The sequence below is a fragment of the Poecilia latipinna genome, unplaced genomic scaffold, assembly GCF_001443285.1.
Source record: "Poecilia latipinna isolate Pla-1442-1.1 unplaced genomic scaffold, P_latipinna-1.0 Scaffold3471, whole genome shotgun sequence".
Classification (NCBI taxonomy): domain Eukaryota; kingdom Metazoa; phylum Chordata; class Actinopteri; order Cyprinodontiformes; family Poeciliidae; genus Poecilia; species Poecilia latipinna.
This window is the reverse complement of record NW_015116087.1, coordinates 30,704-46,463: the sequence shown is the minus strand read 5'-3', so window position 1 is coordinate 46,463 and position 15,760 is coordinate 30,704. Positions and strand designations below refer to the sequence as shown.

Below are 15,760 nucleotides of genomic sequence, written 5' to 3'. Positions count from 1 at the left end.
TTCAATGTTTCTGGCTGACATTGATTCAATGTTGTTTCAATCATTCTGTGCTATCTGGGTATTTATTCTGAAGCTTTGTATCTACAGTAGTTCTTCTATTAAAATGATCCTATCAAATGATTTGGTTTTGCCTTGTTGTACGGATGAAACCAGATGTTTACAGACAGTGAATAAAAATAAACGTTTCTTCTTACTGTCTCATGTTAAATCAGACCAAACATTTCTCGGTTTAGCTTAATTAGAATTACCAAAGTTATTTCTATTTGCTAAATGTCAGAAAACTTAGCAAGAACATTTTAGAGCTTTTTGAATTCAGAAGTTTACGTGCATGATTGTTTTTTAACTGTATGAATTAAAAGAAAGTTACAGAAAAAATCTCTCACCTAACCCTAATTTTTCTGGAAATAATCAAAAAGAAGTAATTTTGATAAAACAAGAAAAGTTTGGTCCGTTTGAAGAGATTTATTCACAGTATGTAAACTTCTGGTTTCAAATGGAAGTTCACTGAAACATTTATTATTTATTATTAAGTTTAAAATGCAGACAGCAGTTCTGTTGATCTCCAGACTGATTCTTTAATGTTCGACAGATTATATTGAAGGATGTTGACGCAGATTGTGACATCACAGATCTCTGAAGTCGGTCCTGCAGCAGCATGTTTATGTGCAGCTCAGGTTTGTTTACGAGGTTCAGGAACCGTTCTGGCTGGACCCGGGTCAGAGGAACCTGAACTCTGCTTCCTCAGTGTGAATCATTGACACGAACCTGCCGTTTTAAATGCAGGAAAAACGTGTCATTCTGGCCACCAGCATATTGATCGGATTAAATCTGTAAAAGTAGATGCTAAAAATAAAACAGGCGTCGGCAGCAGGAAGATGAAACAAACACTGCAATGACTCAGACTTTGATGTTTGAATGGAAAAAGTTTTATTGGTCAAATTCTGAGCTATAATCACACCAGCCGAAAATCAAAACCTACAAATATTAAATGTAGAAACTCATTTTTACTTTCCTTCAGGAGTTCCTGGACTCTCACTGCAGAACTGATAACAAAAGCAGCACTTTCTGTCGTCACACCAGCCTCTGTTTTCACTGGGCAGATAAGCTACAGACACAATAACAGAGTTTATATTACAGACACAGCATTCTGCAGGAATTAATTATGAAGAAATGTTTTCATAAAGGAGCGACATTAAGCTTCTTTACCCAGTGATGTATAATAATAATTATTATTATTGTTATTACTTTGTGTTTGTAGCTTCGTTTTATAATTTTAATATTGTTTTTATCTGTTTCTGCAGGATGAGTTTGACAGAATAACGAAGCAGACGTGAAAAATTAGGAATTTAATGTCGGGATTAATAAAAGAAAATATAAAATTATTTATATTTACAGACTTTAAACTATGTTCTATTGTATAAATACTGTAAATATTCATCCAGATTCTTTCATCCATCCCTGCAGTAATATTTACTCTAATCCACTCTGTATTTTTTATTTATTTTTATTTAAAATGGACGCCTGTTTTTCTGATCTCTGCTGGCTCAATCCTGGATTTTTACATCTTTATCCTCATGAACCAAATCCTGCTTTGCTCTGAGTCTATGGAAGCAGGAAGCACACAAAGCGTCGCTCTGCAACACTTCAAAATCTGTTAGATCACGCAGAAAGCAAATCAAAAAGCAAACACCTGTTCCCCTCATGAACTCAGTACCGGCATGTTTTGGTCACACAGGGCTGCCGTAGTGCTGCTGGCTCCGTCTTTTAACTATTTTGGATTCTTCTGAACACAGAATTTTACATTAACTTATAATTTTAAATAGAAGAATTATCATATATTATCCTTACTTATTGCTTTAAATAAGTTTTATTTGTTTATTTCAGGACAATATCAATAAATAACGTCAGAAGAAACTGAAACTAAATTCTTGTGTAACATGATCCAGTAAGAGGCTTTTCAGCTCTTAGCTTGTGCTGAATAAAACCCGCGACCCGACGATCCAGATCCACTCAGGAATGCACTTCATGAGTCCGTACTGTAGAAAAACAAAAGACCCGCTTTACGCTTTAGATTTAGTTATTACTGAGTCATGACTCAAATATAAACCAGAATAACAAAGACGTAAAACCTGGAGTGTATGAGGCCAGTAGCCCGTGGTTCTGGTGGAGACGCCCAGTGTGGAAACGGCATGACGAGCGTAAACCTCCGGGCTCGGAGCAAACCATCCCTCTGCTGAGGATGATGAAGATATCTGAAATACAAACAGCAAAATAAAACTTTACACATTTATAAACAGGTTTTATTTCTGGGTAAAAAGCTTTTTTAAATTGAAATAATACACAGAAGTGGTGCAAACATAGAAAAGATGAATAGCTATCACTGATACAGAGCCGAGTAAAGGAAAAAAAGCATATTATATCCCTTAGTAACATTTTGTCATGTTACAAAAAACAAAAAAAAAACTGCAAAGTGTGGCATGCCTTTTTATTCAGATAAGATTAAGTTCAGGAATTTTCTAGAAAAAAACTTGGAAATTTCTGAGTTTCAAAAATGTATTTTTTTTTTACTGTTGAAAATTTTTCTGAGTTTTGAGTTTGTCCAATAAAAATCTCAGAAATTTTTAGAACATTTCTGAAATTAATCTAAAAATTTATGAGTCTTGCCTTGAAAATTTTAGACTTTAGAAGCAAGACAATTAAATATTTGCCTCTCTAAATAGTTTTGCAACATATTCTATATATTCATTCTGTTCATAAAAGCAAACAATTCCCAAATTGCAAATGCTTTAAAATGTGCAGTTCGATAAATTACAAAGGATTTAACCCTGAAACTCTCTCTGTGATCTGTAGAAAGGTGAAATATGGTTTAGTTACAAATAAATAATAATACATTTAATTTGTATATCACTTTGCTAAACACTCAGAGACTTTACAGGAATCAGGTAAAGTCATCAGTACATCAAACAAAATCATAAAAGGAGAATACCGGTAGTTAAATACAGAACATGTTAAAAATAAATGAAATTAAATTAAAAAGGAACTACTGCCATATCGGTGGATTACCTGGAAAGGAATCAGACTTTGAATGAAGATCCCTTTGTTGCTGTACTCAAACTGAAGAGCTCTTGAGAAATGATCCAAGTATCCCTGGAATGGAGGGAAAAATGACGTTAGTGCAAATATGAGAAAGTGAAGATAAAGTTAATGGTTGGATTGGTTTGTTGTTGTCAAATCAAAGCGTCTCTCAGGTGTTTATCTTACAGTGAAAGCGGAGAGCATCACTCTCCCATGTCGGGGTCTGCAGCTGGAGCCTGAGGATATGTTGACCACCGCCCCCCTGCTGCGCTCCACCATGCCCGGCAGCACCAGTCGCGCCATCAGAGTGGCGGCGCCGATGTTCCTGTTCACCCGATCCAACACGCCCTGCTCGGGAATTTCAATCAGGCTCCGGGGCGAAGCCGACGTTTCGTCCATACAGTTCACCAGGAAGCCGACGTCTTTACCCCTCAAGGCCTCGGCGACAGGTTTGGCCGCCGCTTGGCCCAGAGAGAAGTCGGCGGTGACGACGGTGGTCTCCACCCCGTAGGTTTGGGAGAGGAAGGAAGCGGCGTCTCTTACAGAGGAGCCGTCCTGAGTGATGAAGATGATACTGACGCCGCTTCGAGCCAGCTCCTCTGCATAAGCACCGGCTACAGGCTGAGCTGCACCTGTCAGCAGAGACAAAATAAAAACCTCGTTTTACCGTCATTAACATTACTTTTTAATGGAAAACGTTTGTATTCCTGCTTTGGATTTGGAAAAAAAACCTGATTTCACAGCAAGAGATAATATTTTTAGTTCTTTGATAAGTTCTGCTACAGAAAGTATTTTCTGATGAATAATTAATTAAAACCTTTAATTTCCCTTAGCACATTTAGCAGTGGGTACATGAGAATGATTGACTGCACTAAGACCCTCCTTCCGGCTCTGATTGGTTGTTTTTAGTTGGATTGGTGCATTTCTTCAGACAGGGAGGAAGGATCTTTTCACAGATTATCAGTCTCATAAACTGTGATGACATGGCGACATTTTTAACAAATATGTAATAAAAAAAAATAAAAATAAAAAAAAAGAAGAAAAAACATTCTTTACAAAAGTTACAAACTGCAGTTTTGATACTTTTCTATATTTATTACAAATTCTTTAACGCTCATAATTACAATCTAAGTTTTTAAAATTATTTTTAAAAAATGCTCCAATTTGCCTTTCCTGTATGAGAATAGAGTAATGCATTGCTTCTCCTTCTGCTTATATGTTGCTAGGCACTACCAGTCAGCTGGCTGAAACAAGGCTATAACACCACCACTAAATTTGGCGTCTATTTTATATATTTTAAGGTGTTTTTAGTACATTAAATAGTGTTAAAGTATTGCTTTTTTTGTTTCATAACTTAAATAAAATCTTAATTTTTTTCTTCATGCTGAAATATTTTTGTTATATTTGCAATGCCAACCTGTTGTTGTCTCCTCTCACCATAAATAACAGCCCAGTCCCCGTATCTCTGGGTCAGCCTCCCGCTGGGCATCATCCGCGGCAGGAAATGGACCCTAGCCACCGTGCAGCAGTCCCTCAACAGGACAACTGCTCTGCTGGCCGCGTACAGAGCTCCGATCAGGGCCAGGGCCTCGAAGTGAGAGTTGCAAGACCGAGAAATTTCTCTGTACAAAAGGTGAAAGCTGTCCACAGCCGCCGCCATGCTACACACGCTATATTATTGTTATTTACACCTAGTGGTGAGTTAAAACTCAACGAGGAGACGGTTGGATGTAAACCTAACAGGTACACGAGAAAGAAGAGTAAAATATAAATTCGTATCGAGTCACGTTTTCACCAAAGTTGTGTTTTTACACACGCTGTGACAAGTAGAAAAGTCTCATGTAAGCCATCCGGAACAGAAACAAAACATTGGGTCACGTGTCAACATACATCAGCCATGCTGCTTTCAAAACCCTCAGCAAATCCGCCAGATTTTACCCAAATGGTGAGCGAGTTACTTTAGTAAAGTAAAAGTACACGTTTTTTATCAGCAATTAAAATAAAGACAAATTTGTTTTTTTTTAATTTGTCTCTCAACTACATTAGAGTAATTAATGAATCATCCCAGTCATATTTCATAGGCAAATATTTGTGTTTTTCGGCGCTTCCTAAACACAACACAACGCTCCTCCCAAACGAGGAGTAGCCGTTTCCATAGAGACATGGCTGTCTATGGCAAGTGATGCTAGAAGGCGATTTCTGGCTCTTTAAAAGGTAAATACACCTTATTTTTCACACGTTAGTGATGGATTTCGTTCTGTAGTTAAATGCTGCTTTAGGGTTTACAGTGTTTAATTGTTAATTTAGCAAAAATCTAGCCAATTTCGCCCTCGGTTAGCCGCGTTGTAGCAATTAGCATCATTTAGCTGATGAAGAAAGGTCAAATTTTGCAGCCTTAGCTTCATAGTTTATTAATAATATAAGCAAACATATCGGGCCTTGGAACATTTATTAGTCTACTCGGTGATACATGGGCTTGGATGTCATTTAATTGGATAAAATGTGTTTCGTGCTGTAAAAGGAAGCAGGTCCCACACCTGTTGAAGATGAACTAATTATTCTGTTTGGCAGCGGTAGGAAACAGATGCGCTAATGTGACGGTCCAGAACAGCCAAAATTATAAATATGAATACAGAAATAAATTAGTAACTTAACTGAGCAATTCATGTCCTAGTAATCACAACAAAGAAGAGGTGTAGCACATTTTTTCTGTACGCAACGCAGTTAGACAAACATCTGCTTAACAATGTCTTCATTAAGATATTTTGACATTGTTTATATTTTTTAGGTATACATTCTTATTCTTGCATTTTGTATTTTAATATATTACATTTATTTTTAAAATATGGATGAATTTGTTTGTTTTACAATGTAATGATTAAATGAGCAATTGTATCAATCAGAAGTTAAACATGTATTTATTACAAGAAAAAGATATTTAAGTAATCACATGCTTTTATTTAATGCTTTATTTATTCATTGAGTTGATGAACTTTGGTCTGACCCAGGCCAGGATTCAAACCCAGGACCTGTAATGTAACAGTCAGCTGCACCACCTTTAAATAAATTAAAATTACTAATAAACTGAACGATGATATTAATTCAATTCTTATCAAATGGAAAAGTAAACAGAAAGTCCAGACCACGCCAACTTTGTTCTAATGTGTTTAGCATTAGTTTTGACTTCAGCAAATTAGAAACAAGCAGAGCAACTTTTACTCTGTGTTGGTGGGAGAGTAAAGAAATTGACAAATAAATGTATACACTGTTTGATTTGTGCTGCTGGTAACAGCACTGTGTTTCCCTGCTTGTTTAAGACAAAATGCTAAAATCAGAAAACGAAAAAGACTCATTAGCAGATTTTGCAATTTCCAAATAGATCTGAATTGTATTCTCCTGTTAAAATGATGGTCTAATACACTGTTTTTCACCAAGGAGGAATTTTACTTTTTCAACCAGTTTTGTAATGTTCTAACAGTAATTATTAGTTTCAACAATCTGTAATTAAATATGATTTCAGACAAATCTGTGGTTAAAAAAAGGGTTTCCCTGAATCCCTGTTCCTATGGTTCACAACTCGCACTTCGTTTACATTATGTTTAGATGTTTTTTTCTAATCTGAAATATTTTATTGTTTGTCATACTTATGCTCATAGATGGGTAGAGTACAAAAATTATACTCAAGTAAGTGTAGCACTACTTCAACATACTTTTTCTCAAGTAAAAGTAAAAAGTAGACATCCAAGAAATTACTCAAGAGTAAAAGAGCATTTGGTAAAAATGTCTACTTGCACTGAATAACTGATCAAAAATATTATTTAATATTTAAACATTGCATTATTAGACGGACCAGAGCATAAGGGTAGGTGGAAATTTACAATTTAAAGAAAAAAAAAGATATAAATAAATACAATTATTTGATTGTTATAAAATGATATGTGCCTGGAAAATACATAATATGGCCCCTTTAAGTCTGTAGCTGCCCTACAGTATTGTCCAACAGACAAACGTCACGCAGGTTGGATCTCAAAACGAGTCTTTCTTAATTATTTTTTCATCCATCAGCTGCAACAATGTCTCAGCTTTCTGCTGGCGATGAGGTGCAACTACAGTCTCTCCTCAAGCAGCTACTGAGAAGCATCAGCGACAAGATCTCTGGAGCGCCGTCCACTGAATGTGCCGAGGAGATTCTCCTACACCTGGAGGAGACCGACAAGAATTTCCACAAGTAAGTCCTCAAAAACCACTGAACTAGCAAACTGTAATAACAGAAATACGTTTGTTTAATGGAAACACGCTAATTTAGAAAAAAAACTCACGTTCGATTCGGCGGTTTTTCGGCCGTATTAAAATATTCCGGTTCGCGTCACGTGATCAACAACCGGATGTTACTGGCGAAAACGACGAAGAAGACGACAAGAAGTAGTAGGAGATTGGTGTTTTTTTTTTAGTTCATAAAAAGTTTTGCGTCATTGTAACGTGTTGTAGCTCTTGTAAAATGGCCGACCACATTTCCCCCAAACCGCCTCCTACGGAGCTGCTCTTGTCGCTCCGAAGCCCGAATAAGACGCCATATTTCTTCTGTTGGTCGATAGAAGATTATCGCTAACGCCATGGCTGAATTATGAATATAATCTCATGTAACTGTTTACATCCGTCGCTGCCATGATATTTACTCTCTTAAAACAAGCTTATTCATTTAATTTCAAACGCAGTTATGAGATTGTGTTTGCTTTTTTACATTTGCAGAATATAGACAAAGATTTGCGCACATTTGCCGTGGTGGTTGTTGTTTTTGGGTTTAAATTAATATATAAGGGGTGGTTTTTTAAAATTTGTTTTTCAGCTATGAGTTCGTCCGATACCTCCGTCAGCATGTAGAGAGCTCTCTGGGTCCGGTGGTGGAGGATGAGTTGCAGAACCTGACCAGAGGAGGACAACATGCAGTCGGACCCGGACAGGACACCTCAGTTCAAGTCGTGACTCGGAGAACTAGAGACTCGGCTCAGTGAGTGCGAATCACAGTGTTCTGCTTACTGCTCAAGTGTTAAAATATGAAATATGTCCTTATTTATAAAATGAGTAAGTTCACAAAATGCTCAAAATTCCTCATTTTAATGTTCAATGATTTTTTTGTGGAGAAGTTTTCATAAAATTACTAATTAATTTTCCTAATATTATAATAAAATACTAGTATTTTATTATTTCAACATTATTGTATGACTTTATTCTTCTATTGTTATTTTATTCTGGCAATATTGTCACTTTATTCCTGTATTATTATGACTTTATTCTTATAATATTATAACTTTATTCTCATTTTTCACAACTTTATTGAGGTAATATTATGGCTTTTTTTGTCATATTATTATAACATTGTGCATTATACTTAGTTTTTGTGCTGTTGTAACTTTATTTTGTAATTTTGCAACTTTATCCTTTTTTACAACTTTATTCAGGTAATGAGTTTATTGTTGTATTTTTAGAATGTTATAATACTACAACTTTAATCTCCTTATTTACAACCTTATTTTGGGAATACTATGACTATATGGATTATTTCAACGTAATCAAACAATCAAATTTTATTTGTATAGCACATTTCAGCAGCAAGGCATGTCAAAGTGCTTTACATAATTAAAATAAAAACAGCATGTGACATTGAATAAACAGTGAGTAAAAAAATCTCTTTTTCAAAGAGATTTTGAAAAAGATTAAAAAAAGATAAAAACATTAAAACCCGCACCCCTTTTAGGACTTCAGTTAAACGTCGTTTAACTGGGGCTCTAACCCTCTAGGACTTTAGTCAAAAACACTTAGTGATTTATAAACTAACAACAGTATTTTAAAGTCTACTCTTTGAGCTACAAGGAGCCAGTGTAGGGACTTTAAAACTGGTGTTATGTGCTCTATCTTCCTGGTTTTAGTGAGAACAGCAGCAGCAGCTTCTGGATCAGCTGCAGCTGTTTGATTGATTTATTAGTCAGACTTGTGAAGACGCTGTTGCAGTAATCAATGCGGCTAAAGATAAATGCATGGATGAGTTTCTCTAGATCACGCTGAGACATTAGTCCTCTAATCCTGGAGATGTTCTTCAACTGATAGAAGGCCGACTTTGTGACTGTCTTAATGTGGCTCTGAATGTTCAGGTCAGAGCCCATCACTACTCCCAGGTTTCGTATTTTATGTCTTCGATGTATTTTTACTACTTTATTGTCCTTATTTACAACTTTATTCAGGTAATATTGTGATTTATTATTATATTATTTTAACTTTTTTTTTTTTACATGTTTGTTTGACTTTATTCTCATAATAAAATAAAAATTTCTTTGTCTGATCCTAACACTCCGTTGTCAACAAAGCTGTAAAAATATATATAGCATAGTATAAAAAAATCTTTGCACATCAGCTGGCAGTAAACTTAATTTTGCTCTAAACTTTATTTGTTATAAACCAAAACATCATTAAAATATAATGATGTTGGCCAACAGTTAATTTTAAACATTATTTTGAATGTTTGGAGCTGATTAATATCGAGTTATTTATCGGATTGCTTCCCCTCTCTGTGCCAGGTACCATCAGATGCTGCAGACGTTAAAGGCCACCATGATGGTGGCCGTAGAGTCTCTGATCACCAAATTTGACGAGGACCAGCTGAGAAAAGAGGAGATGCACAGAGAGATTGAACGCTGCCAGTCCAACAGCCAGTTCACTGATAACTGCTCAGACAGCGACTCCTCCTTCAACCAGGTCAGACACGCAAAACAAATAAGAAGTTAGTGATGTTGGTTTGTTTTTTGCTTTATTCTTATGTTTCACTAAGTCAGGGGTGTCAAAACTTTATGTAAAAACCTAAAACCACAAAATGTTTTATTGAATTTTAAGAATAAGCATGAAATTCTTTAATTAAACAAATAAAATAGTCAGATTTTTTTTGCTGGAAATAAAAATATAAATTGTTGTAGATCCATTTTTGTTTATTTTTTATGTTTCTTTATTGCAACCAGTACGTCAGCCATTCTACTCGTTTATTTTGGGCTCAACTGAAAAAATCAGAACAAATATTTAATCTTTTCATAGCAGCAAAAACATGTTTTTTTTAAATGATGTAAAACCAAAAGCAGATTTAGGAGCTTTAAAAGTTTCCTTTAGTGTATAAGTTAATGAACAAATGTGGCCTCATTTACCATTAAACTAAATTAAATAAAAAGCAGAAAGTTTCTTTTTAAAAGATGAACGATTTGTGTTGTTTCTGACATTTTTTGTGAGAAGATTTTAATTTTGTCCTTCTTTAAAAAAAAAGTCTCCATGTGCATCTAGGCCTGTCGCAATAAATCAATTAATCACATAATAAATTGAAATAAAATCAATAATTTCCATTTGAATGATTTATTGTTTTTCTATTTTCTCTCTTTCTACAAAAACTGGATGATAAAAGTTTTCAATCTGGTGCTTTGATCTCAACTAGCCTTTTTTTAAATCACAATTTTTGTTTACAGGCTTCAAAATTAATTTTATTATTTGTTTTGTTTATTTATCTTGAATATTTAAAACGTCTTCCAGTCCCAGTTTGAAATGTTTGTTAGAATTTAAGGTTTATTGATCTTTGATAATCTGTTTTCTTAGATTAATATACCATTATATTACTTGGAAAGAACAACAATTTTATAGTTTATAGAAATAACTTTTGGGACAATTTATCGTAAAGAAAAATTTGTTATCATCAGGCCCATCTGCATCGACTACCCACGCTGGGGAGACAAATTTCTGCCAATCAGGGGCCACAAATGACCCCCGAACCGCATTCGGGACACGCCTGAATTAACTTTTTAAAGACATTTAAACTCTAATATCAAAAGGAGTGAAAGTCTTCACTCTCTCATTCTGCTTTTTCCTGTAACTGAATCTGTTTGAATGATTATTGTTTTCTGTTTCCAGAGCTACGCCTTCATCAGACAGGAGCAGCTGCAGGTTCTGGCTGAACAACTTGACTCCAACAAGCCGAAAGAGGTAGAGAAAATGTTCTAGAAAGCTCCACAGTTTGACTCGTAAACCAAACAGATCGTTTGCTCCGTAAATCTAAAGTTCAATGAGATTATTAAGAAATATAAGCCAACAAAATGTACACACCTAGTTGAGTTTGGTTTATGTCTCAGCCCTTCAGAGTGAATTGCTTGCTGGATCGATGGGTCATCGCTTACAGCGTCGGCGTGACGAACAGTTTGTGTTGTTTTGGCTGAATGATGTGAATCTGTTCAGGTGCGACGTGAGGCTCTGCAGGCTCTCTGCTGCGCTCCTCCGTCCGACGTGCTGAGCTGCGAGAGCTGGAGCACGCTGCGCAGGAACCTCTGCTCCGCTCTCACCGAACCCGACCTCAGCGTGAGTCCCGGACCCGGATGTTCATGCGACACGATTAGGATGTTTTCACACCTGAGAGTCCGGTGGGCTCAGATAGAGATGCACCGATCCGATGTTAAAGGGACAGTTGCCTTTTTATACCTTAAATTCTTCAGATTCACAAGTGCAAACAAGTCATCAAACCACGATGGTGCATTCAGGCTGGCATAGACAGAAAAAAATAAAGAGGCAAATTTATGACACAAACTCAAATTTTGAGAATCTCAGAAGTGTTTGAGAAAACTTGAACATTTGAGTTTGAAAAGCAAAACATTCTGAGGAAATCTCAGAAATTTCAATGTTATTTTCTAGAAAATTTCCAAGTTTGAAAAGTTGAGAATTTACAAAAAAACAACTCAAAAATTAAAAGTTAATCTAAAAAATGTAGATGTTTTTTTCTAGCAAATTGAGCTTTATCAAAGTAAATAAAGCAAAATCAGACATCTCTTTATTCCCATTTTAAATGATTATAAACTCGTATCATGTTGCAAAAATATATATATTGAGTTTAGTGGTTTTAAAGTGATAAAATGTTAAACTTTTGCAAGGCGCTCCTGTGTGTTTCTGACACTTTTCTGTCGTTTCCACTCCATCAGGAGAATGTGCTGCAGTTTTTCGCTAAAAGCTTTTCTTCATCGCCGCTAAACGTGACCAGAGAGATCTACACCAGCTTGGGTCGGCCTCTTTTCTCACACCTTACATAGAAGTATTTTAAATTAAACTTAAGGTGTTAGTAAAATGACTGTTCTTAGCCTCAGGTTAATGCTGTCACTTTTTTATCTTTGTGTGAGCAGCAAAGAGTCTGGAATCGGCTTTTCTGTCTCAGAGGTTAAACTTCCCAACCAGATCAGCTGCTGTCGACATCAACAGTCCTCAGATCCGTCGTCTCCTCAAACAGGTGCTGCCATCATCTTTAGCGACCTCCTAACTTGAAGAAACGTTTGTTTCATGTTTAACTTCCTGTCTCAGATTCGACTGATGAATGATTTCCAGAAGGAGGTGACGACCTTCTGGATCCGTCACCCGGAGAAGTGAGGTTTCTGTCAGAGTTAATTTTCTCTTTAAATACTCAAACTGTGAAGTTTTTCAAAGTTCTTCTATCTTCCTTCAGATACATGGAGGAGATTATAGAGAGCACTTTCTGTCTTTTGTCCTTCCATCATGACCATGGCTCAACTGGAACAGAGAAAACATTGGAACCGGTCCATTTGCTGTCCTTACTGGACATCAAAGCCACCTGGTTCAATAAATGGATGGTTTGTATGAACCATCTTCTGCTCAGTCTGATTTCTTTAAATGTTTTTTTGCATGTATATTCAGTGCAAGCTCGTAACTAATTACATTTACTTGAGTAACATTTTGGAAAAATTGTACTTGTTACAGTATTTTCACTACGCTGTACTTTTACTTTTATTTAATTTTATAATGAACAAATTCGTTTTTACCAAAACGTCACTAGGCTTGTAAAAGAAAAAAACTAGTTTGGAAAAATAATTTAGCCTAATTTTGTTGTTTATATTAATTATTTTCATCTTAGCCCTTAAATATGAAAATGCCCACAAAACTTTCCATTTTGATCTGTCTGATAATGTCATTTTTAAATAATAAATGATTGTTTTTATCAGTTACTCAGTATTTGACCAGTTTTATTCTTACTTGAGTGATTTCTTGTATGGCTACTTTTTACCTTTGCTCGAGTAAAATGTGCTTACGTTAGCACCTTTTTACCCACCTTTGCATATTTTTTATCTCCTGTTCTTCTTTCTTATCTCAGCATGGCTACTACAGCAGGACGGTGGTTCTCAGGCTCCTTGAGAGAAAATATAAGACTCTGGTGAGTGATTCAGTCATTCGCATCTCAAGCTGTTACATAATCACTCTATGGTGTAATAAGTTAATGACTGGTTGTGTTTAGCAACAGGCGTCACCCATGGAAATGTATTTAATGTGAAAAACATGACAGGGACCTGTATTTTACACGTTTTTATTCTTGCATTTGGGTTTCTACTGCTTCTTCAAGTCTTTAATAAAACCACTAACCTGTTTTTTTGGGGTAATAAGTTCATGTTTTTACTGTCTGAAAAGTGAGCCGTTTCAAAAACCTACGTAATGTTCTGTCACACTGTCCTGTTACCTAGCAACCTCAGCAGGAATTACGCCTGTTGCCTAGCAACCCAAGCTGAGTTCCATCACATTCGGTCAGCTGGTTTTGCTGCTGTATGTGCTGTACAATGGCTGTTGGAAAAGACAGGAGCCATTAGCTGTTGACTTACTGTCAAGAAAAACTTTCTGTGTTTTTGTTGGCTGTGCAGGAGGCTCTACTTTAGCTTTTCAAAGATGCATCGTTGTGTAATCCTGACCAACTGAAAGTGGAATGCATCTTGTTGTCTATGGACTTTACATTTTCAAAATTCTTTGTCTTGCTTTTTTACAGATTGTATCGGCTCTTCAGCAGTGTTTACATTTCAGTGAGTCCTCTGAACGTAGCTCAAGTGAGGCTGCTGATCCTCATGTGGAGGACTCCAGTGACCCTGGTGAGGAAAACGGAGTGTAAACCGATCATTTCCTCTTCAAGGTTAACGCTAGTGTTCATGTGAACAAACCTTAAATTGTGCAGGTCCACAATGCACAAACAGGTCATCAAACTACAACAGCGAATTTAAACAAACAAGGAAATTTCTGGCCTCCAAGAGTCAAAAATTTGCCAGAAAGCTGACATTTCTGAGTTTGCAAAATTGTAAATGAAAAAAAAAAGATCATTTTGATAAATCTCTGATTTTTTTTTTTTTTTTTTAGAAAAAAACGAGGAAATTTCAGAAGTTCTCCGAAAATTTCGAAAAGTTAAAACTTTTTGACTTGAAAATTGTTTTTAGATTGATCTAAAAATTTTAATTTCTTACTAGCAAATTTTGGAGCTCAGACGTTTCCGTGATTTTTCCAGAAAATGTCTTGAGTGTAATCTGAAAAACTTACTATTTAACTAAGACAGTGTTGTATCATACTGTGTAGTTCATTCAAGAAAAGATTTCTGGTGAATTTCTTGTATTCCGTCTTAGATTTGTTGTTATTTCCTTAGTTTTTTCTTGCAGCAAGTGCCGCCCAACTTTTGTTGCCAAAAAACAAAGAAAGAAAAAGAAAAAACAAAGATGCTAAACTTTCAAATATTTTGCTAAAATAAAATATTTATTAAAATATTGTCTATTTAGTATGATATTGAAGAGATAAAAACAGCAAATGTCTTCAGAAATAAAACTTTTCAGCTTTAATTTTAAAACAATGTGGCTCAGTTGTTTTTGAGTCAGTGATTATAGATGGGAAAGAAAACAATTTCTTCATCTTCTGCATTTGTTAATTTTATTAATAAAATGTTCTTCTGTTTTGCTTTATATGATACTTGGAGGGGACACATTCTTCGTTTCCATATTTATATCATTCAGTTTGGTCTGTAAAGTGGAACTGCAATGGTTTGGTCTGAATGTAGAGACATAAATTCATTAATTATTCATATTTTTCTCATTTTGCTTTCAGGTTTGCTACAGAGAGGCGTTTTTACCAGGAGGGATCTTGAGTATTCCTTCTTTGTTCACTCTTTATGCATCCTGGGTAAACTCATCATCTACACCAACGGACGAAAACTCTTTCCCATCAAAATTAGGAAACACAAAGGTGGGACTTTTGGCTTCAAGTCTGTGTAGTGAAGGAACAAATAAGTGGTAAAGTTGGAGTTGAGGTCTCTAGCTCTTTAGTTTTTATTGTTCTAGGCGATTATTGCAATCAGATTGTGACTCAGGAATGCTTGCAGTCAGCACAGATATGAATCGCCCCTTCACTCCTCTGATGCTGCAACTTTATTCCTCTCCATCCCACCTTTATCACAAGTAAAGTTACATAATCCTGATAGTGGGAGGACGTCCGCCAGACACATCTTAAACTTTACTGTCTGACTAGGCTGTTGTTCACTCTGTTCCAAGTTATTGTTATGCAATCAAGTTAATGAATTAAAGGAGTTGAGAAATGATGGAGACTGCAAAATTACAAAATTTTACCTTTTCATCTAGTTCCTTGTGCAAATCTTACTTCACTTAAAATAGGAGAAGACTTACAAGTAATATTTCAACAAGATGCATGAGCCTGATTTTAGTCAATAATTTAATAATACTAAATAATCTGGAACTAATACTTTATCAATATTAAGGAATTATTGACTTGGACCAAGCTCCTATTTCTTTGTGGAAAGTTACTTGTAAGTTTTGTTGTATTTTAGGTATACTAAGATATTTGCACTAGA

The 15,760-nt window shown here is 35.6% G+C and overlaps 2 protein-coding genes across 2 annotated transcripts in view; one reads left to right on the top strand and one right to left on the bottom strand.

Moving 5' to 3' along the window:
* Window positions 1-903: 903 nt before the first annotated feature.
* Window positions 904-4,960, bottom strand: hsdl1 (hydroxysteroid dehydrogenase like 1). The gene is made up of 5 exons (XM_015023963.1): window positions 4,513-4,960; window positions 3,262-3,707; window positions 3,064-3,147; window positions 2,130-2,252; window positions 904-2,036 (listed from the first exon to the last, which is right to left on the bottom strand). The coding sequence occupies exons 1-5, from the start codon at window positions 4,733-4,735 to the stop codon at window positions 1,965-1,967; spliced, it is 948 nt and encodes a 315-aa protein (XP_014879449.1). The 5' UTR covers window positions 4,736-4,960; the 3' UTR covers window positions 904-1,964.
* Window positions 4,961-5,183: 223 nt separating this feature from the next.
* The window catches only part of tbc1d32 (TBC1 domain family, member 32), a 40,612-nt gene continuing 30,035 nt past the window's right edge, over window positions 5,184-15,760 (top strand). The window contains exons 1-13 of the mRNA XM_015023962.1: window positions 5,184-5,289; window positions 7,141-7,303; window positions 7,922-8,083; window positions 9,648-9,825; window positions 11,014-11,085; window positions 11,335-11,454; window positions 12,069-12,147; window positions 12,267-12,370; window positions 12,442-12,503; window positions 12,584-12,728; window positions 13,247-13,306; window positions 13,907-14,006; window positions 15,001-15,138. Coding sequence (XP_014879448.1) covers window positions 7,149-7,303; window positions 7,922-8,083; window positions 9,648-9,825; window positions 11,014-11,085; window positions 11,335-11,454; window positions 12,069-12,147; window positions 12,267-12,370; window positions 12,442-12,503; window positions 12,584-12,728; window positions 13,247-13,306; window positions 13,907-14,006; window positions 15,001-15,138 — 1,375 coding nt within the window. The 5' untranslated portion in view covers window positions 5,184-5,289; window positions 7,141-7,148. The remainder of the gene's footprint in view (window positions 5,290-7,140; window positions 7,304-7,921; window positions 8,084-9,647; window positions 9,826-11,013; window positions 11,086-11,334; window positions 11,455-12,068; window positions 12,148-12,266; window positions 12,371-12,441; window positions 12,504-12,583; window positions 12,729-13,246; window positions 13,307-13,906; window positions 14,007-15,000; window positions 15,139-15,760) is intronic.